We start from the raw sequence: 23,672 nt of genomic DNA on the forward strand, positions 1-23,672 counted from the left end.
ACTGATGGATTACATTTACCGATAACTTACCTGGGTGTTGCTCCCTCTTACAGACGTATAATGCTTCATGATATTGGTGGTGCAGTTTTCCCAGTACCAGCCATCATCATCATCATCATCGTCGTCAACATCTTCCTCACTATCCTCTTCATGTTGTTTAGAAGCAAGTTCTTCTCGTCTCTGCAGGAACTTTTCATAGCCGTCATCACTAGAATACAGATCAGGGAGGAGAAGCAATGGTGACATCAGTCTTGTATAAGAGCGTCGTTACCAAAGTGTGTGTGTGCGTACATTCTACTGTTATAAGTATGCAAGATTTATGTTCGTGCGTTTGTACACACGGACGTGTGCAAATCCAGGGACTTCAATCAAATCCACATGTAGATTATTATTATTATACATTTCTATAGCGCCATTTATTCCATGGGGCTTTAAATGTGAATACGGGGCAAATATAGACAAATACATTAAACATGAGCAAAAAACAAGGTGCACAGGTACATAAGGAGGGAGGACCCTGTCCGCGAGGGCTCACAGTCTGCAGGGGATGGGTGATGAAACACTAGGAGAAGGTAGAGCTGGTCGTGCGGCGGTTCAGTGGGTTGAGGATCACTGCAGGCTTGTCGGAAGAGGTGAGTCTTCAGTTTCCTTTTGAAGGTTTCTATGGTAGGCGAGAGTCTGATGTGTTGGGGTAGAGAGTTCCAGAGTATGGGGGAAGCACGGGAGAAGTCTTGGATGTGGTTGTGGGAAAAGATGGGAGTAGAGAAGGAGATCTTGTGAGGATCGAAGGTTCCGTGTAGATAAGTACTGGGAGACCATGTCACAGATGTATGGAGGAGACAGGTTGTGGATGGCTTTGTATGTTATAGTAAGGGTTTTGAACTTGAGTCTCTGGGCGATAGGAAGCCAGTGAAGGGCTTGGCATAGGGGAGAGGCTGGGGTATAGCGGGGAGACAGGTGGATTAGTCGGGCAGCAGAGTGTAAGATGGATTGGAGTGGTGCCAGAGTCCTAGATGGAAGGCCAGAGAGCAGGAGGTTGCAGTAGTCAAGGCGGGAGATAAGGGCAAGCACTAATGTTTTTGTGGTTTCGTTGTCGAGGAATGCGCGGATCCGGGAAATATTTTTGAGTTTGAGACGGCAGGAGGAGGCAAGGGCTTAGATATGTGGCTTGAAAGAGAGCACAGAGTCAAGGATCACCCCGAGGCACCAAGCATGAGGGACTGGGGAAAGTGAGCAGCCATTGACAGTGATGGATAGGTCTGGTGGAGTGGTAGAGTGAGATGGGGGAAAGACGATGAATTCTGTTTTGTCCATGTTGTGTTAGAAAGCGAGCAGAAAAGAAGGCTGAAATAGCAGACGGACAGTGCGGGATTTTGGTAAGGAGGTGAGGTCAGGTCCGGATATATATATACAGTGCCTGTGTGTGTATATAGTATGTACTGTATCTATCCAAGGTTTATACCAATGTTTGTACTGTAGCTATAGCTCTGTATATATACAGTGCCTGTGTGTGTGTATATAGTATGTACTGTATCTATCCAAGGTTTATACCAATGTTTGTACTGTAGCTATAGCTCTGTATATATACAGTGGCTGTGTGTGTATATAGTATGTACTGTATCTATCCAAGGTTTATACCAATGTTTGCACTGTAGCTATAGCTCTGTATATACAGTGGCTGTGTATATATATGTGTGTATATAGTATGTACTGTATCTATACAAGGTTTATACCAATGTTTGTACTGTAGCTATAGCTCTGTATATATACAGTGGCTGTGTATATATGTGTGTATATAGTATGAACTGTATCTATACAAGGGGAAAATACTAAAACCCTATGTGTCATTTGTCTATACCTATGCCTATGGTAGATTTTGCCTATGGTAGATTTTTTTAGTCATATTTGTCTATACCTATGGTAGATTTTTTACAGTGTGCGGGAAATCAGCGATTCCGCAGAATTAATGAACATGTTGCTTTTTTTTCCGCGATTTGTTTTTTCTCGCGGAAAAAAATCGCAACATTTGCACAAGTTTTGCGGATTACATTGAAATGATTGGGAACCATATGTAAGCGTTTTTATCGCATTTTTATAGAAAAAAAACGCGAAAAATACTGAACGTGTGCACATAGCCTTACAACTCCCTTCTCTGTGTACCTGAACTGAGAGAGGGAGGGGGATGTTTTGAGTGAGATAATATTAAGGCTAGGTTCTCATTTCGTTTTCGGGTGAGCGCTAACAGACAGCGTTGCACGGCGAAATTAACGCCGTGCAACGTGTCCGTTAGTGCTCCCATTGCCAGCAATGTTAAAGCGCATTGCTAGTGCGTGCCATTTTCGGCACGTGCTAGCGATGTGCCGTTCTTTTGTGGCGCGCCTCGGACGCTGCTTGTAGCAAGCGCTAGCGGGGACATTTAACGCGACCCCTAAAAAGACATTGCGTTAGCGCAATCCACTAGCGCTTAGCGCTAAACGGATTGCCCTAACGCAATGAGAACCTAGCCTAATATTGTCTACCTTGAGATAGTTTATAAACCCTCCTCTCACACATCCAGTACCCTAGCAACCACAGAATGCAGAGTAAGTGGACATGCTAGCTGGGGCATATCTTAAGGTACCGTCACACTCAGCAACTTTGCAACGAGAACGACAACAATCTGTGACGTTGCAGCGTCCTGGTTAGCGATCTCGTTGTGTTTGACACGCAGCAGCGATCTGGATCCCGCTGTGCCATCGCTGGTCGGAGCTAGAAGTCCAGAACTTTATTTGGTCGCTAGATCGGCGTGTATCGTCATGATTGACATCAAAAACAACTACGCCAGCAATGTTTTACATGAAGCGAGAACAATAAGCGAGTCGCCGTTACGTCACTGGATCGCTCCTGCATCGTTCTGTTTGACGTCTCTACAGCGACATAAACAGCGACGCTCCAGTGATCGGCTCGTTGTCTATATCGCTGCAGCGTCGCTATGTGTGACTGTACCTTACTGAAGTCAAGCTGCAACACCAGGCTCTCCCATCATCACTTTGGTAAGAATTACGAATAACGGTTTTAAGCTCCGTTTTTTTTATTGGAATTAGTTCATATTAGTACAACAACGTTATCTTCCAAGTTTCATTAAGATCTTTTTAGGGATTCAGTCGTTATGCGCCATTTTCTGCCATACCTATGCCTAGTGTGTTATCATGGTTGGAAACGGAAAAACGGTTTTGAGCTCTGTTTTTTTTATTGGAATATGTTCATATTAGTACAACAACGTTATCTTCCAAGTTTCATTAAGATCTTTTTAGGGATTGTCGTTATGCGCCATTTTCTGCCATACCTATGCCTAGTGTGTTATCACGGTTGGAAACGGAATAAAGGTTTTGAGCTCCGTTTTTTTTATTGGAATATGTTCATATTGGTACAACAACGTTATCTTCCAAGTTCCATTATGATCTTTTTAGGGATTCAGTCTTTATGCGCCATATTCTGCCATACCTATGCCTAGTGTTTTATTACGGTTGGAAACGGAAAAACGTTTTTGAGCTCCGTTTTTTTTATTGGAATTAGTTCATATTAGTACAACAACGTTATCTTCCAAGTTTCATTAAGATCTTTTTAGGGATTCAGTCGTTATGCGCCATTTTCTGCCATACCTATGCCTAGTGTGTTATCATGGTTGGAAACGGAAAAAACGGTTTTGAGCTCCGTTTTTTTTATTGGAATATGTTCATATTAGTACAACAACGTTATCTTCCAAGTTTCATTAAGATCTTTTTAGGGATTCAGTCTTTATGCGCCATATTCTGCCATACCTATGTCTATGGTAGTTTTTTTTCTAAAGTTGAATGTTTTTAATCTATTTTTCCTTTCCACTTCACTCTATTTAAAAATAAATTAGCGGAGGTTAAACTTTAATTGCGTTTTCAACAAGGCAAACCCATACATTTCTATATAGTAACTTTACATTTGAAATAAACACTGAATCCCTAAGTATATCTTTATCGAATATTTTTGCCTTAGGCCGACCTCACACTAGCGAGTTTTACGGACGTATGAGCGGTTCATAAAATACGGATTGCATACGGTACAATGCTTCTCTATGGCCAAGCTCCTATCAGCCGTATTTTACTGATCCGTATTATATGGTCTTCTACGGCCATAGAAAATCGCAGCATGCTGCGTTTGTCACCGTATTGCGCAAAAAATACGCCAATGAAAGTCTATGGGGGCCAGAAAAATACGGATTACACACGGACCAACAGTGTGACTTGCGAGAAATACGCAGCGGTGTTAGAGAGAAAAGCCGGAAATTCAGTGCGGTGTACAGTAAAATCACACTGACAGCTTACAGTAGAATAGGTACAATAAATGTGTACACATAGAATAGATATGTATAGATGTAGATATACTAGATGGTGGCCCGATTCTAACGCATCGGGTATTCTAGAATATGCATGTCCACGTAGTATATTGCGCAGCCCACGTAGTATATTGCCCAGCCACGTAGTATATTGCCCAGCCACGTAGTATATTGCCCAGCCACGTAGTATATTGCCCAGCCACGTAGTATATTGCCCAGCCACGTAGTATATTGCCCAGCCACGTAGTATATTGCCCAGCCCACGTACTATATTGGCCAGCCCACGTACTATATTGGCCAGCCATGTACTATATTGGCCAGCCCACGTACTATATTGGCCAGCCCACGTACTATATTACCCAGCCACGTACTATATTACCCAGCCACGTACTATATTACCCAGCCACGTACTATATTGCCCAGCCACGTACTATATTGCCCAGCCCACGTAGTATATTGCCTGTGACCGCAACGTCATCACAGGTCCTGCGCTCATACCAACCCTGGGACCGGAAGCTGCCGTGGACTACAAGGGGCCCTCAGAAAGGTGAGTATATTTTTATTTTTTAAAATGTGACAAACCTGGCTGGGCAATATACTACGTGGCTGGGTAATATACTACGTGGCTGGGCAATATACTACGTGACTGGCCAATATACTACGTGGCTGGGCAATATACTACGTGACTGGGCAATATACTACGTGGCTCTGTGCTGTATACTACGTCGCTGTGCAATATACTACGTGACTGGGCAATATACTACGTGGCTGGGCAATATACTACGTGGCTCGCCAATATACTACGTGGCTGGGCAATATACTACGTGGCCGGGCAATATACTACGTAGGCTGGGCAATATAGTACGTGGCTAGGCAATATAGTACGTGGCTGGGCAATATACTACGTGGCTGGGCAATATAGTACATGGCTGGCCAATATAGTACATGGCTGGCCAATATCCTACGTGGGCTGGGCAATATACTACGTGGCTGGGCAATATACTACGTGACTGGGCAATATACTACATCGCTGTGCAATATACTACGTGACTGGGCAATATACTATGTGGCTGGGCAATATACTACGTGGCAGGGCAATATACTACGTGGCTGGGCAATATACTACGTGGACATGCATATTCTAGAATACCCGATGCGGTGTGTGTGTGTGTGTGTGTGTGTGTGTGTGTGTGTGTGTGTGTGTGTGTGTGTGTGTGTGTATATATATATACACACACACTATGTGTAGACATTTATCTTAGCTATTCTATTCTAACCTGTCACTGTGATTTTATTGTACACCGCACTGAATTGCCGGCTTTTCTACAGAACACCGCTGCGTATTTCTCGCAAGTCACACTGCTGGTCCGTGTGTAATCCGTATTTTTCTGGCCCCCATAGCGGCCCTGCGCTTAGTAACCCGATATTTACCCTGGTTACAGGTGAACACATCGCTAGATCGGCGTCACACACGCCGATCCAGCGATGACAGCGGGTGATCAGCGACCAAAAAAAGGTCCTGATCATTCCCCAACGACCAACGATCTCCCAGCAGGGGCCTGATCGTTGGTCGCTGTCACACATAACGAGATCGTTAGCGGGATCGTTGTTACGTCACAAAAAGCGTGACGTTGCAACGATATCCTTAACGATATCGTTGTGTGTGAAGGAACCTTAAGGCAAACATTTTCGATAAAGATATACTTAGGGATTCACTGTTTATTTGAAATGTAAAGTTATTATATAGGAATGTATGAATTAACATTGTTGAAAACAGAATTACATTTTTAAGCTTTGTTTTTCTTGCTGGAAAAAGTTCATATTAATGACAAACTTATTTTCAAAGTTTCATCAAGATCTTCTTAGGGATTCAATGTTTATTTCAAATTTTAAGTTACTATATAGAAATGTATGGGTTTGCCTTGTTGAAAACGCAATTAAAGTTTAACCTCCGCTAATTTATTTTTAAATAGTGAAGTGGAAAGGAAAAAAAGATTCAAAAAATTCAACTTTAGAAAAAAAACTACCATAGGCATAGGTATGGCAGAATATGGCGCATAAAGACTGAATCCCTAAAAAGATCCTAATGAAACTTGGAAGATAACGTTGTTGTACTAATATGAACATATTCCAATAAAAAAAACGGAGCTCAAAACCGTTTTTCCGTTTCCAACCGTGATAACACTGGAGGCATAGGTATGGCAGAATATGGCGCATAAAGACTGAATCCCTAAAAAGATCCTAATGAAACTTGGAAGATAACGTTGTTGTACTAATATGAACTAATTCCAATAAAAAAAACGGAGCTCAAAACCGTTATTCCGTTTCCAACCATGATAACACACTAGGCATAGGTATGGCAGAAAATGGCGCATAAAGACTGAATCCCTAAAAAGATCTTAATGAAACTTGGAAGATAACGTCGTTGTACTAATATGAACTAATTCCAATAAAAAAAACGGAGCTCAAAACCGTTTTTCCGTTTCCAACCATGATAACACTGTAGGCATAGGTATGGCAGAAAATGGCGCATAACGACTGAATGCCTAAAAAGATCCTAATGAAACTTGGAAGATAACGTTGTTGTACTAATATGAACATATTCCAATAAAAAAAAACGGAGCTCAAAACCGTTTTTCCGTTTCCAACCATGATAACACACTAGGCATAGGTATGGCAGAAAATGGCGCATAACGACAATCCCTAAAAAGATCTTAATGAAACTTGGAAGATAACGTTGTTGTACTAATATGAACTAATTCCAATAAAAAAAACGGAGCTCAAAACCGTTATTCCGTTTCCAACCATGATAACACACTAGGCATAGGTATGGCAGAAAATGGCGCATAAAGACTGAATCCCTAAAAAGATCTTAATGAAACTTGGAAGATAACGTCGTTGTACTAATATGAACTACTTCCAATAAAAAAAAAAAACGGAGCTCAAAACCGTTTTTCCGTTTCCAACCATGATAACACTGTAGGCATAGGTATGGCAGAAAATGGCGCATAACGACTGAATGCCTAAAAAGATCCTAATGAAACTTGGAAGATAACGTTGTTGTACTAATATGAACATATTCCAATCAAAAAAACCGAGCTCAAAACCGTTTTTCCATTTCCAAAAAATTTGACCCCTACATTCATGTATTTCAACTTTATGTCAAATAAATACATATGTAAATAAATTGGTTACTCTGCTTCAAATGGAGTGAAGTGGAAAGGAAAACTAAATTAAGAAAATGAAACAGTAAAAAAAAATCTAAAATAGGCAGAGATGAATACGACTAAAATATCTACCATAGGCATAGGTAAATTTGCCACATAGGGTTTTAGTATACCAATGTTTGCGCTGTAGCTCTGTGTATATAGTATGCTATAGCTCTGTATATATACAGTGGCTGTGTATATATATGTGTGTATATAGTATGTACTGTATCTATACAAGGTTTATACCAATGTTTGCACTGTAGCTATAGCTCTGTATATACAGTGGCTGTGTATATATATGTGCGTATATAGCATGTACTGTATCTATACAAGGTTTATATCAATGTTTGCACTGTAGCTATAGCTCTGTATATACAGTGGCTGTGTATATATGTGTGTATATAGTATGTACTGTATCTATACAAGGTTTATACCAATGTTTGCACTGTAGCTATAGCTCTGTATATACAGTGGCTGTGTATATATGTGTGTATATAGTATGTACTGTATCTATACAAGGTTTATACCAATGTTTGTTCTGTAGCTATAGCTCTGTATATATACAGTGGCTGTGTGTATATATATGTGTGTATATAGTATGTACTGTATCTATACAAGGTTTATACCAATGTTTGTTCTGTAGCTATAGCTCTGTATATACAGTGGCTGTGTGTATATATATGTGTGTATATAGTATGTACTGTATCTATACAAGGTTTATACCAATGTTTGCACTGTAGCTATAGCTCTGTATATATACAGTGGCTGTGTGTATATGTGTGTATATAGTATGCACTGTATCTATACAAGGTTTATACCAATGTTTGTACTGTAGCTATAGCTCTGTATATATACAGTGGCTGTGTGTATATATATGTGTGTATATAGTATGCACTGTATCTATACAAGGTATATACCAATGTTTGTACTGTAGCTATAGCTCTGTATATACAGTGGCTGTGTGTATATATATGTGTGTATATAGTATGTACTGTATCTATACAAGGTTTATACCAATGTTTGCACTGTAGCTATAGCTCTGTATATATACAGTGGCTGTGTATATATATATGTGTGTATATAGTATGTACTGTATCTATACAAGGTTTATACCAATGTTTGCACTGTAGCTATAGCTCTGTATATATACAGTGGCTGTGTATATATATGTGTGTATATAGCATGTACTGTATCTATACAAGGTTTATATCAATGTTTGTTCTGTAGCTATAGCTCTGTATATACAGTGGCTGTGTATATATGTGTGTATATAGCATGTACTGTATCTATACAAGGTTTATACCAATGTTTGCACTGTAGCTATAGCTCTGTATATACAGTGGCTGTGTATATATGTGTGTATATAGCATGTACTGTATCTATACAAGGTTTATACCAATGTTTGCACTGTAGCTATAGCTCTGTATATACAGTGGCTGTGTATATATATGTGTGTATATAGTATGTACTGTATCTATACAAGGTTTATATCAATGTTTGTTCTGTAGCTATAGCTCTGTATATACAGTGGCTGTGTATATATGTGTGTATATAGCATGTACTGTATCTATACAAGGTTTATACCAATGTTTGCACTGTAGCTATAGCTCTGTATATATACAGTGGCTGTGTATATATATGTGTGTATATAGCATGTACTGTATCTATACAAGGTTTATACCAATGTTTGCACTGTAGCTATAGCTCTGTATATACAGTGGCTGTGTGTATATATATGTGTGTATATAGTATGTACTGTATCTATACAAGGTTTATACCAATGTTTGCACTGTAGCTATAGCTCTGTATATACAGTGGCTGTGTATATATATGTGTGTATATAGTATGTACTGTATCTATACAAGGTTTATATCAATGTTTGTTCTGTAGCTATAGCTCTGTATATACAGTGGCTGTGTATATATGTGTGTATATAGCATGTACTGTATCTATACAAGGTTTATACCAATGTTTGCACTGTAGCTATAGCTCTGTATATACAGTGGCTGTGTGTATATATATGTGTGTATATAGTATGTACTGTATCTATACAAGGTTTATACCAATGTTTGCACTGTAGCTATAGCTCTGTATATACAGTGGCTGTGTATATATGTGTGTGTATATAGTATGTACTGTATCTATACAAGGTTTATACCAATGTTTGCACTGTAGCTATAGCTCTGTATATACAGTGGCTGTGTGTATATATATGTGTGTATATAGTATGTACTGTATCTATACAAGGTTTATACCAATGTTTGCACTGTAGCTATAGCTCTGTATATACAGTGGCTGTGTATATATGTGTGTGTATATAGCATGTACTGTATCTATACAAGGTTTATACCAATGTTTGTTCTGTAGCTATAGCTCTGTATATACAGTGGCTGTGTGTATATATATGTGTGTATATAGTATGTACTGTATCTATACAAGGTTTATACCAATGTTTGCACTGTAGCTATAGCTCTGTATATATACAGTGGCTGTGTATATATATGTGTGTATATAGTATGTACTGTATCTATACAAGGTTTATACCAATGTTTGTTCTGTAGCTATAGCTCTGTATATATACAGTGGCTGTGTATATATATGTGTGTATATAGTATGTACTGTATCTATACAAGGTTTATACCAATGTTTGTTCTGTAGCTATAGCTCTGTATATACAGTGGCTGTGTATATATATGTGTGTATATAGTATGTACTGTATCTATACAAGGTTTATACCAATGTTTGCACTGTAGCTATAGCTCTGTATATATACAGTGGCTGTGTATATATATATATATGTGTGTATATAGCATGTACTGTATCTATACAAGGTTTATACCAATGTTTGTTCTGTAGCTATAGCTCTGTATATACAGTGGCTGTGTGTATATATATGTGTGTATATAGTATGTACTGTATCTATACAAGGTTTATACCAATGTTTGCACTGTAGCTATAGCTCTGTATATATACAGTGGCTGTGTATATATGTGTGTATATAGCATGTACTGTATCTATACAAGGTTTATACCAATGTTTGCACTGTAGCTATAGCTCTGTATATACAGTGGCTGTGTATATATGTGTGTATATAGTATGTACTGTATCTATACAAGGTTTATACCAATGTTTGCACTGTAGCTATAGCTCTGTATATATACAGTGGCTGTGTATATATATATGTGTGTATATAGTATGTACTGTATCTATACAAGGTTTATACCAATGTTTGCACTGTAGCTATAGCTCTGTATATATACAGTGGCTGTGTGTATATATATGTGTGTATATAGTATGCACTGTATCTATACAAGGTTTATACCAATGTTTGCACTGTAGCTATAGCTCTGTATATATACAGTGGCTGTGTGTATATATATGTGTGTATATAGTATGTACTGTATCTATACAAGGTTTATACCAATGTTTGTTCTGTAGCTATAGCTCTGTATATACAGTGGCTGTGTGTATATATATGTGTGTATATAGTATGTACTGTATCTATACAAGGTTTATACCAATGTTTGCACTGTAGCTATAGCTCTGTATATATACAGTGGCTGTGTGTATATGTGTGTATATAGTATGCACTGTATCTATACAAGGTTTATACCAATGTTTGTACTGTAGCTATAGCTCTGTATATATACAGTGGCTGTGTGTATATATATGTGTGTATATAGTATGCACTGTATCTATACAAGGTATATACCAATGTTTGTACTGTAGCTATAGCTCTGTATATATACAGTGGCTGTGTGTATATATATGTGTGTATATAGTATGTACTGTATCTATACAAGGTTTATACCAATGTTTGTTCTGTAGCTATAGCTCTGTATATACAGTGGCTGTGTGTATATGTGTGTATATAGCATGTACTGTATCTATACAAGGTTTATACCAATGTTTGTTCTGTAGCTATAGCTCTGTATATACAGTGGCTGTGTGTATATATATGTGTGTATATAGTATGTACTGTATCTATACAAGGTTTATACCAATGTTTGCACTGTAGCTATAGCTCTGTATATATACAGTGGCTGTGTATATATATATGTGTGTATATAGTATGTACTGTATCTATACAAGGTTTATACCAATGTTTGCACTGTAGCTATAGCTCTGTATATATACAGTGGCTGTGTATATATATGTGTGTATATAGCATGTACTGTATCTATACAAGGTTTATATCAATGTTTGTTCTGTAGCTATAGCTCTGTATATACAGTGGCTGTGTATATATGTGTGTATATAGCATGTACTGTATCTATACAAGGTTTATACCAATGTTTGCACTGTAGCTATAGCTCTGTATATACAGTGGCTGTGTATATATGTGTGTATATAGCATGTACTGTATCTATACAAGGTTTATACCAATGTTTGCACTGTAGCTATAGCTCTGTATATACAGTGGCTGTGTATATATATGTGTGTATATAGTATGTACTGTATCTATACAAGGTTTATATCAATGTTTGTTCTGTAGCTATAGCTCTGTATATACAGTGGCTGTGTATATATGTGTGTATATAGCATGTACTGTATCTATACAAGGTTTATACCAATGTTTGCACTGTAGCTATAGCTCTGTATATACAGTGGCTGTGTATATATATGTGTGTATATAGTATGTACTGTATCTATACAAGGTTTATACCAATGTTTGCACTGTAGCTATAGCTCTGTATATATACAGTGGCTGTGTATATATATGTGTGTATATAGCATGTACTGTATCTATACAAGGTTTATACCAATGTTTGCACTGTAGCTATAGCTCTGTATATACAGTGGCTGTGTGTATATATATGTGTGTATATAGTATGTACTGTATCTATACAAGGTTTATACCAATGTTTGCACTGTAGCTATAGCTCTGTATATACAGTGGCTGTGTATATATGTGTGTGTATATAGTATGTACTGTATCTATACAAGGTTTATACCAATGTTTGTTCTGTAGCTATAGCTCTGTATATACAGTGGCTGTGTATATATATATATGTGTGTATATAGCATGTACTGTATCTATACAAGGTTTATACCAATGTTTGTTCTGTAGCTATAGCTCTGTATATACAGTGGCTGTGTGTATATATATGTGTGTATATAGTATGTACTGTATCTATACAAGGTTTATACCAATGTTTGCACTGTAGCTATAGCTCTGTATATATACAGTGGCTGTGTATATATATGTGTGTATATAGTATGTACTGTATCTATACAAGGTTTATACCAATGTTTGTTCTGTAGCTATAGCTCTGTATATATACAGTGGCTGTGTATATATATGTGTGTATATAGTATGTACTGTATCTATACAAGGTTTATACCAATGTTTGTTCTGTAGCTATAGCTCTGTATATACAGTGGCTGTGTATATATATGTGTGTATATAGTATGTACTGTATCTATACAAGGTTTATACCAATGTTTGCACTGTAGCTATAGCTCTGTATATATACAGTGGCTGTGTATATATATATATGTGTGTATATAGCATGTACTGTATCTATACAAGGTTTATACCAATGTTTGTTCTGTAGCTATAGCTCTGTATATACAGTGGCTGTGTGTATATATATGTGTGTATATAGTATGTACTGTATCTATACAAGGTTTATACCAATGTTTGCACTGTAGCTATAGCTCTGTATATATACAGTGGCTGTGTATATATATGTGTATATAGCATGTACTGTATCTATACAAGGTTTATACCAATGTTTGCACTGTAGCTATAGCTCTGTATATACAGTGGCTGTGTATATATGTGTGTATATAGTATGTACTGTATCTATACAAGGTTTATACCAATGTTTGCACTGTAGCTATAGCTCTGTATATATACAGTGGCTGTGTATATATATATGTGTGTATATAGTATGTACTGTATCTATACAAGGTTTATACCAATGTTTGCACTGTAGCTATAGCTCTGTATATATACAGTGGCTGTGTATATATATATATGTGTGTATATAGTATGTACTGTATCTATACAAGGTTTATACCAATGTTTGCACTGTAGCTATAGCTCTGTATATACAGTGGCTGTGTGTATATATATGTGTGTATATAGTATGTACTGTATCTATACAAGGTTTATACCAATGTTTGCACTGTAGCTATAGCTCTGTATATATACAGTGGCTGTGTATATATATATGTGTGTATATAGTATGTACTGTATCTATACAAGGTTTATACCAATGTTTGCACTGTAGCTATAGCTCTGTATCTACAGTGGCTGTGTATATATATGTGTGTATATAGTATGTACTGTATCTATACAAGGTTTATATCAATGTTTGTTCTGTAGCTATAGCTCTGTATATACAGTGGCTGTGTATATATGTGTGTATATAGCATGTACTGTATCTATACAAGGTTTATACCAATGTTTGCACTGTAGCTATAGCTCTGTATATACAGTGGCTGTGTATATATATGTGTGTATATAGTATGTACTGTATCTATACAAGGTTTATACCAATGTTTGCACTGTAGCTATAGCTCTGTATATATACAGTGGCTGTGTATATATATGTGTGTATATAGCATGTACTGTATCTATACAAGGTTTATACCAATGTTTGCACTGTAGCTATAGCTCTGTATATACAGTGGCTGTGTGTATATATGTGTGTATATAGTATGTACTGTATCTATACAAGGTTTATACCAATGTTTGCACTGTAGCTATAGCTCTGTATATACAGTGGCTGTGTGTATATATATGTGTGTATATAGTATGTACTGTATCTATACAAGGTTTATACCAATGTTTGCACTGTAGCTATAGCTCTGTATATATACAGTGGCTGTGTATATATGTGTGTATATAGTATGTACTGTATCTATACAAGGTTTATACCAATGTTTGTTCTGTAGCTATAGCTCTGTATATACAGTGGCTGTGTATATATGTGTGTATATAGCATGTACTGTATCTATACAAGGTTTATACCAATGTTTGCACTGTAGCTATAGCTCTGTATATATACAGTGGCTGTGTATATATATGTGTGTATATAGTATGTACTGTATCTATACAAGGTTTATACCAATGTTTGCACTGTAGCTATAGCTCTGTATATATACAGTGGCTGTGTATATATATGTGTGTATATAGTATGTACTGTATCTATACAAGGTTTATACCAATGTTTGCACTGTAGCTATAGCTCTGTATATATACAGTGGCTGTGTATATATATGTGTGTATATAGTATGTACTGTATCTATACAAGGTTTATATCAATGTTTGTTCTGTAGCTATAGCTCTGTATATACAGTGGCTGTGTATATATGTGTGTATATAGCATGTACTGTATCTATACAAGGTTTATACCAATGTTTGCACTGTAGCTATAGCTCTGTATATACAGTGGCTGTGTGTATATATATGTGTGTATATAGTATGTACTGTATCTATACAAGGTTTATACCAATGTTTGTTCTGTAGCTATAGCTCTGTATATATACAGTGGCTGTGTATATATATGTGTGTATATAGCATGTACTGTATCTATACAAGGTTTATACCAATGTTTGCACTGTAGCTATAGCTCTGTATATACAGTGGCTGTGTATATATGTGTGTATATAGTATGTACTGTATCTATACAAGGTTTATATCAATGTTTGCACTGTAGCTATAGCTCTGTATATATACAGTGGCTGTGTATATATATGTGTGTATATAGTATGTACTGTATCTATACAAGGTTTATACCAATGTTTGCACTGTAGCTATAGCTCTGTATATACAGTGGCTGTGTATATATATGTGTGTATATAGTATGTACTGTATCTATACAAGGTTTATACCAATGTTTGTTCTGTAGCTATAGCTCTGTATATACAGTGGCTGTGTATATATGTGTGTATATAGCATGTACTGTATCTATACAAGGTTTATACCAATGTTTGCACTGTAGCTATAGCTCTGTATATACAGTGGCTGTGTGTATATATATGTGTGTATATAGTATGTACTGTATCTATACAAGGTTTATATCAATGTTTGTTCTGTAGCTATAGCTCTGTATATACAGTGGCTGTGTATATATGTGTGTATATAGCATGTACTGTATCTATACAAGGTTTATACCAATGTTTGCACTGTAGCTATAGCTCTGTATATACAGTGGCTGTGTGTATATATATGTGTGTATATAGTATGTACTGTATCTATACAAGGTTTATACCAATGTTTGTTCTGTAGCTATAGCTCTGTATATATACAGTGGCTGTGTATATATATGTGTGTATATAGCATGTACTGTATCTATACAAGGTTTATACCAATGTTTGCACTGTAGCTATAGCTCTGTATATATACAGTGGCTGTGTATATATATGTGTGTATATAGCATGTACTGTATCTATACAAGGTTTATACCAATGTTTGCACTGTAGCTATAGCTCTGTATATACAGTGGCTGTGTATATATGTGTGTATATAGTATGTACTGTATCTATACAAGGTTTATACCAATGCTTGCACTGTAGCTATAGCTCTGTATATATACAGTGGCTGTGTATATATGTGTGTATATAGCATGTACTGTATCTATACAAGGTTTATACCAATGTTTGCACTGTAGCTATAGCTCTGTATATACAGTGGCTGTGTATATATATGTGTGTATATAGTATGTACTGTATCTATACAAGGTTTATATCAATGTTTGCACTGTAGCTATAGCTCTGTATATACAGTGGCTGTGTATATATGTGTGTATATAGTATGTACTGTATCTATACAAGGTTTATACCAATGTTTGCACTGTAGCTATAGCTCTGTATATACAGTGGCTGTGTATATATGTGTGTATATAGCATGTACTGTATCTATACAAGGTTTATACCAATGTTTGCACTGTAGCTATAGCTCTGTATATACAGTGGCTGTGTATATATGTGTGTATATAGCATGTACTGTATCTATACAAGGTTTATACCAATGTTTGCACTGTAGCTATAGCTCTGTATATACAGTGGCTGTGTGTATATATATGTGTGTATATAGTATGTACTGTATCTATACAAGGTTTATACCAATGTTTGTTCTGTAGCTATAGCTCTGTATATATACAGTGGCTGTGTATATATATGTGCGTATATAGCATGTACTGTATCTATACAAGGTTTATATCAATGTTTGCACTGTAGCTATAGCTCTGTATATATACAGTGGCTGTGTATATATATGTGTGTATATAGTATGTACTGTATCTATACAAGGTTTATACCAATGTTTGCACTGTAGCTATAGCTCTGTATATACAGTGGCTGTGTATATATGTGTGTATATAGCATGTACTGTATCTATACAAGGTTTATACCAATGTTTGCACTGTAGCTATAGCTCTGTATATACAGTGGCTGTGTATATGTGTGTATATAGCATGTACTGTATCTATACAAGGTTTATACCAATGTTTGCACTGTAGCTATAGCTCTGTATATACAGTGGCTGTGTGTATATATATGTGTGTATATAGTATGTACTGTATCTATACAAGGTTTATACCAATGTTTGTTCTGTAGCTATAGCTCTGTATATATACAGTGGCTGTGTATATATATGTGCGTATATAGCATGTACTGTATCTATACAAGGTTTATATCAATGTTTGCACTGTAGCTATAGCTCTGTATATATACAGTGGCTGTGTATATATATGTGTGTATATAGTATGTACTGTATCTATACAAGGTTTATACCAATGTTTGTTCTGTAGCTATAGCTCTGTATATATACAGTGGCTGTGTATATATGTGTGTATATAGCATGTACTGTATCTATACAAGGTTTATACCAATGTTTGCACTGTAGCTATAGCTCTGTATATACAGTGGCTGTGTATATATGTGTATATAGCATGTACTGTATCTATACAAGGTTTATACCAATGTTTGCACTGTAGCTATAGCTCTGTATATATACAGTGGCTGTGTATATATATGTGCGTATATAGCATGTACTGTATCTATACAAGGTTTATATCAATGTTTGCACTGTAGCTATAGCTCTGTATATATACAGTGGCTGTGTATATATATGTGTGTATATAGTATGTACTGTATCTATACAAGGTTTATACCAATGTTTGCACTGTAGCTATAGCTCTGTATATACAGTGGCTGTGTATATATATGTGTGTATATAGTATGTACTGTATCTATACAAGGTTTATACCAATGTTTGCACTGTAGCTATAGCTCTGTATATACAGTGGCTGTGTGTATATATGTGTGTATATAGTATGTACTGTATCTATACAAGGTTTATACCAATGTTTGTTCTGTAGCTATAGCTCTGTATATATACAGTGGCTGTGTATATATATGTGCGTATATAGCATGTACTGTATCTATACAAGGTTTATATCAATGTTTGCACTGTAGCTATAGCTCTGTATATATACAGTGGCTGTGTATATATATGTGTGTATATAGTATGTACTGTATCTATACAAGGTTTATACCAATGTTTGCACTGTAGCTATAGCTCTGTATATACAGTGGCTGTGTATATATGTGTGTATATAGCATGTACTGTATCTATACAAGGTTTATACCAATGTTTGCACTGTAGCTATAGCTCTATATACAGTGGCTGTGTGTATATAGTATGTACTGTATCTATACAAGGTTTATACCAATGTTTGTTCTGTAGCTATAGCTCTGTATATATACAGTGGCTGTGTATATATATGTGCGTATATAGCATGTACTGTATCTATACAAGGTTTATACCAATGTTTGCACTGTAGCTATAGCTCTGTATATACAGTGGCTGTGTATATATGTGTGTATATAGCATGTACTGTATCTATACAAGGTTTATACCAATGTTTGCACTGTAGCTATAGCTCTGTATATACAGTGGCTGTGTATATATGTGTGTATATAGCATGTACTGTATCTATACAAGGTTTATACCAATGTTTGCACTGTAGCTATAGCTCTATATACAGTGGCTGTGTGTATATAGTATGTACTGTATCTATACAAGGTTTATACCAATGTTTGTTCTGTAGCTATAGCTCTGTATATATACAGTGGCTGTGTATATATATGTGCGTATATAGCATGTACTGTATCTATACAAGGTTTATACCAATGTTTGCACTGTAGCTATAGCTCTGTATATACAGTGGCTGTGTATATATGTGTGTATATAGTATGTACTGTATCTATACAAGGTTTATATCAATGTTTGCACTGTAGCTATAGCTCTGTATATATACAGTGGCTGTGTATATATATGTGTGTATATAGTATGTACTGTATCTATACAAGGTTTATACCAATGTTTGCACTGTAGCTATAGCTCTGTATATACAGTGGCTGTGTATATATATGTGTGTATATAGTATGTACTGTATCTATACAAGGTTTATACCAATGTTTGCACTGTAGCTATAGCTCTGTATATACAGTGGCTGTGTATATATATGTGTGTATATAGTATGTACTGTATCTATACAAGGTTTATACCAATGTTTGCACTGTAGCTATAGCTCTGTATATACAGTGGCTGTGTGTATATATATGTGTGTATATAGTATGTACTGTATCTATACAAGGTTTATACCAATGTTTGCACTGTAGCTATAGCTCTGTATATATACAGTGGCTGTGTATATATATGTGTGTATATAGTATGTACTGTATCTATACAAGGTTTATACCAATGTTTGCACTGTAGCTATAGCTCTGTATATACAGTGGCTGTGTATATATATGTGTGTATATAGTATGTACTGTATCTATACAAGGTTTATACCAATGTTTGCACTGTAGCTATAGCTCTGTATATACAGTGGCTGTGTGTATATATATGTGTGTATATAGTATGTACTGTATCTATACAAGGTTTATACCAATGTTTGCACTGTAGCTATAGCTCTGTATATACAGTGGCTGTGTATATATGTGTGTATATAGCATGTACTGTATCTATACAAGGTTTATACCAATGTTTGCACTGTAGCTATAGCTCTGTATATACAGTGGCTGTGTATATATGTGTGTATATAGCATGTACTGTATCTATACAAGGTTTATATCAATGTTTGCACTGTAGCTATAGCTCTGTATATACAGTGGCTGTGTATATATATGTGCGTATATAGTATGTACTGTATCTATACAAGGTTTATACCAATGTTTGTTCTGTAGCTATAGCTCTGTATATATACAGTGGCTGTGTATATATATGTGCGTATATAGCATGTACTGTATCTATACAAGGTTTATACCAATGTTTGCACTGTAGCTATAGCTCTGTATATACAGTGGCTGTGTATATATATGTGTGTATATAGTATGTACTGTATCTATACAAGGTTTATACCAATGTTTGCACTGTAGCTATAGCTCTGTATATACAGTGGCTGTGTATATATATGTGTGTATATAGTATGTACTGTATCTATACAAGGTTTATACCAATGTTTGTTCTGTAGCTATAGCTCTGTATATACAGTGGCTGTGTATATATATGTGTGTATATAGTATGTACTGTATCTATACAAGGTTTATACCAATGTTTGCACTGTAGCTATAGCTCTGTATATACAGTGGCTGTGTATATATGTGTGTGTATATAGTATGTACTGTATCTATACAAGGTTTATACCAATGTTTGCACTGTAGCTATAGCTCTGTATATACAGTGGCTGTGTATATATATGTGTGTATATAGTATGTACTGTATCTATACAAGGTTTATACCAATGTTTGCACTGTAGCTATAGCTCTGTATATACAGTGGCTGTGTATATATATGTGTGTATATAGTATGTACTGTATCTATACAAGGTTTATACCAATGTTTGCACTGTAGCTATAGCTCTGTATATATACAGTGGCTGTGTATATATATGTGTGTATATAGCATGTACTGTATCTATACAAGGTTTATACCAATGTTTGCACTGTAGCTATAGCTCTGTATATATACAGTGGCTGTGTATATATGTGTGTATATAGTATGTACTGTATCTATACAAGGTTTATACCAATGTTTGCACTGTAGCTATAGCTCTGTATATACAGTGGCTGTGTATATATGTGTGTATATAGTATGTACTGTATCTATACAAGGTTTATACCAATGTTTGCACTGTAGCTATAGCTCTGTATATACAGTGGCTGTGTATATATATGTGTGTATATAGCATGTACTGTATCTATACAAGGTTTATACCAATGTTTGCACTGTAGCTATAGCTCTGTATATACAGTGGCTGTGTATATATGTGTGTGTATATAGTATGTACTGTATCTATACAAGGTTTATACCAATGTTTGCACTGTAGCTATAGCTCTGTATATACAGTGGCTGTGTATATATATGTGTGTATATAGTATGTACTGTATCTATACAAGGTTTATACCAATGTTTGCACTGTAGCTATAGCTCTGTATATACAGTGGCTGTGTATATATATGTGTGTATATAGTATGTACTGTATCTATACAAGGTTTATACCAATGTTTGCACTGTAGCTATAGCTCTGTATATACAGTGGCTGTGTATATATGTGTGTATATAGCATGTACTGTATCTATACAAGGTTTATACCAATGTTTGCACTATAGCTCTGTATATGTATATATACAGTGGCTGTGTGTATACTCTATATACAGTGTATATTAGTGGCCGGGTAGCCTGTGACTGTACATGGCGCTGTATCTATCCCAGGGCCCCATACACACATGTACGGTCTGTGAAGCCTATATGGAGCTCATAGAGAGCTGCTATGTTTTAGCCCTGGCCCAGTCTCCTCTCACTGACCGGTTATGCCGCGGTGCAGGTCCATGGCCGCTCCCAGTACAAATTACACCACACACACTCGGGGTAGACACCTATAAATGGAGGAATAGGACGGGGCACACACTACCTGTCCAACATCTCCGGCTCGTCCGCCATCTTGCTGCTCTCTCCCCCTATCATGTGCCGGGCGGAGCCTCCTCCACGTGCTTCCTGCCCGCTCCAGCCTCGGCTGCTAATACTATTGGTGCCGGCAGAGGGCGCAGTGAGGCGGACCCTGCTTTTACCAAACGTTAGCGTCGCTGCGACATTTCGGAATCGGGGCAGCAGGACCCGCGCCGTGCCACACTCACACTCCGCAGTCATCACACTGTATGAGGCTGACGGTGACATTGCTGCACATTGTGAGGGGAGGGAAAGAACCTGGGATTTTACAGATCACACAAACACTCCAGCAGTGGGAACCTCGGGCCCTGTTCATCATTGCTGCCTCTGTCGCGACATTCTGCAGTCATTTCCTCTCATTTTCTGCAGTATTTGCTCCTTATGCTCTATACTTTTTGTGTTTTTCATTTTTAAGACCCTGATTCATCCCCACGAGAGCCGGAGTGTGGGATTACTGTTCCCCAAAATAGTCCAGTCTCTGTAGTAAGATGACGCACGACCAATAATGAATATTATAGATTTTTTTTTTTTTTTTTTAATCCCCTTCTGTAGGCTGGGGCCTGCGCTGCACCATGATCGCATTCTTATTGTGCATTTAATTATTCTTTTTGATGGTGTCCATAATTCCCCCCCCCCACCCAAAAAAAAAAATCAGTTTAAAAATGGTGCCGACCACGCCTGCTTAGTGACAGCTAGCGGCGATCCGACAACTGTCACTGCGCAGGTGGCGACATCTTGAAAGAGGCATTTTTTTTCTCTAGCAAGATGGCAGCACCTTCGCGGTAACCGCTATCAGATCGCCAATACTGCTTCTGTGCAAACACGGCTGGCGCTATTTTCAAACTTTTTTTTTTTTTTTTTCATTTTAGCCTCATTCCCTGGGGTTTTGCAGCGAGGAGCAGCCTGCATTAGCACAGCTCCTTTCTGCAAAATGTTTTAACCCCTTCAGAAGGATTTACATCGTTGGACGTTACAGATCTGCGGAGGGTAAGTATATTGTTGGTTTATTATGTTTTTTTACTTACAGAACGAGGGTCTTCAGTGACTGGATTGGGCGTTGAATAAAATACTCCAACAACCATTGTTTTTATTTCGTTAAAATAATTTTAAATATTGTGTTTGTGTTTTATTTAACCCTTCACTACAATTGGATTAATAATGGATAGGTGTCATAATTGACGCCTCTCCATTATTAATTTGGCTTAATGTCACCTTACAATAGCAAGGTGGCATTAACCCTTCATTACCCCATATCCCACCGCTACACGGGAATGGGAAGAGAGTGGCCAAGTGCCAGAATAGGCGCATCTTCCAGATGTGCCTGTTCTGGGGTGGCTGGGGGCAGATATTTTTAGCCAGGGGGGGGCCAAGAACCGTGGACCCTCTCCAGGCTATTAATATCTGCCCTCAGTCACTGGCTTTACTACTCTGGCGGAGAAAATTGCGCGGGAGCCCACGCCAATTTTTTCCGCCATTTAACCCTTTATTTTAAGAGCTAGAACGGCCAAATTTTGCAGATACACACTACTGACATTAGTAGTGTGGAATCTGCAAAAAAAATGGAGAGAAGACATGGTTTACTGTATGTAAACCATGTCTCAAATCATGTCGGGTTTTAGGAAGGAGAAGGAAAAAGCCGGTAATTGAATTACCGGCTTTCAAGCTGTATAGCGCTGGAATAAATATTAATATATATACATATATGTGTCTAATGACATATATATATATATATATATATAGACAGTATATATATATTTTCTTTTCTTTTTGGGACACATGGATCACTTCTATAGCGGTATGTTGGTTTTGCTAGCCTGTGAGAAAACCACGCAGTACGGATGCCATACGGATTACATACGGAGGATGCCATGCGCAAAAAACGCTGACACACCCTGCCTACGGAGGAGCTACGGACCACTTTTTTCGGGACTTTTCAGCGTATTACGGCCGTAATATACGGACCGTATTGTTTTACGCTGAGTGTGAAGCCGGCCTAAGTCATATTGCACGACTCGTTGAAGGGTTGATTGTGACTCGTAGGATCGCTACTTCCAACAGGTGGCGCTATAGAAATAAGTCCTCTTTTTCTCAGAAGAGGCAATTTGCATAAATAAAAATGAACATTTAACTTTTTTTCACAAAA

At 36.9% G+C, this 23,672-nt stretch overlaps 1 protein-coding gene across 2 annotated transcripts in view; it reads right to left on the bottom strand.

Annotated features, from left to right (window-relative positions):
* Positions 1-21,580, bottom strand: part of RIOK1 (RIO kinase 1) — an 87,031-nt gene extending 65,451 nt beyond the window's left edge. For both annotated transcript variants that reach the window (XM_069730695.1, XM_069730696.1), the window contains exons 1-2: positions 21,495-21,580; positions 31-208 (exon numbers count right to left, since the gene is read on the bottom strand). In XM_069730695.1, the coding sequence (XP_069586796.1) occupies positions 31-208; positions 21,495-21,547 (231 nt within the window). In that variant the 5' untranslated portion in view covers positions 21,548-21,580. The remainder of the gene's footprint in view (positions 1-30; positions 209-21,494) is intronic.
* Positions 21,581-23,672: the final 2,092 nt, after the last annotated feature.

This window comes from Ranitomeya imitator, chromosome 6, assembly GCF_032444005.1.
Source record: "Ranitomeya imitator isolate aRanImi1 chromosome 6, aRanImi1.pri, whole genome shotgun sequence".
NCBI classification, from domain to species: Eukaryota; Metazoa; Chordata; class Amphibia; order Anura; family Dendrobatidae; genus Ranitomeya; species Ranitomeya imitator.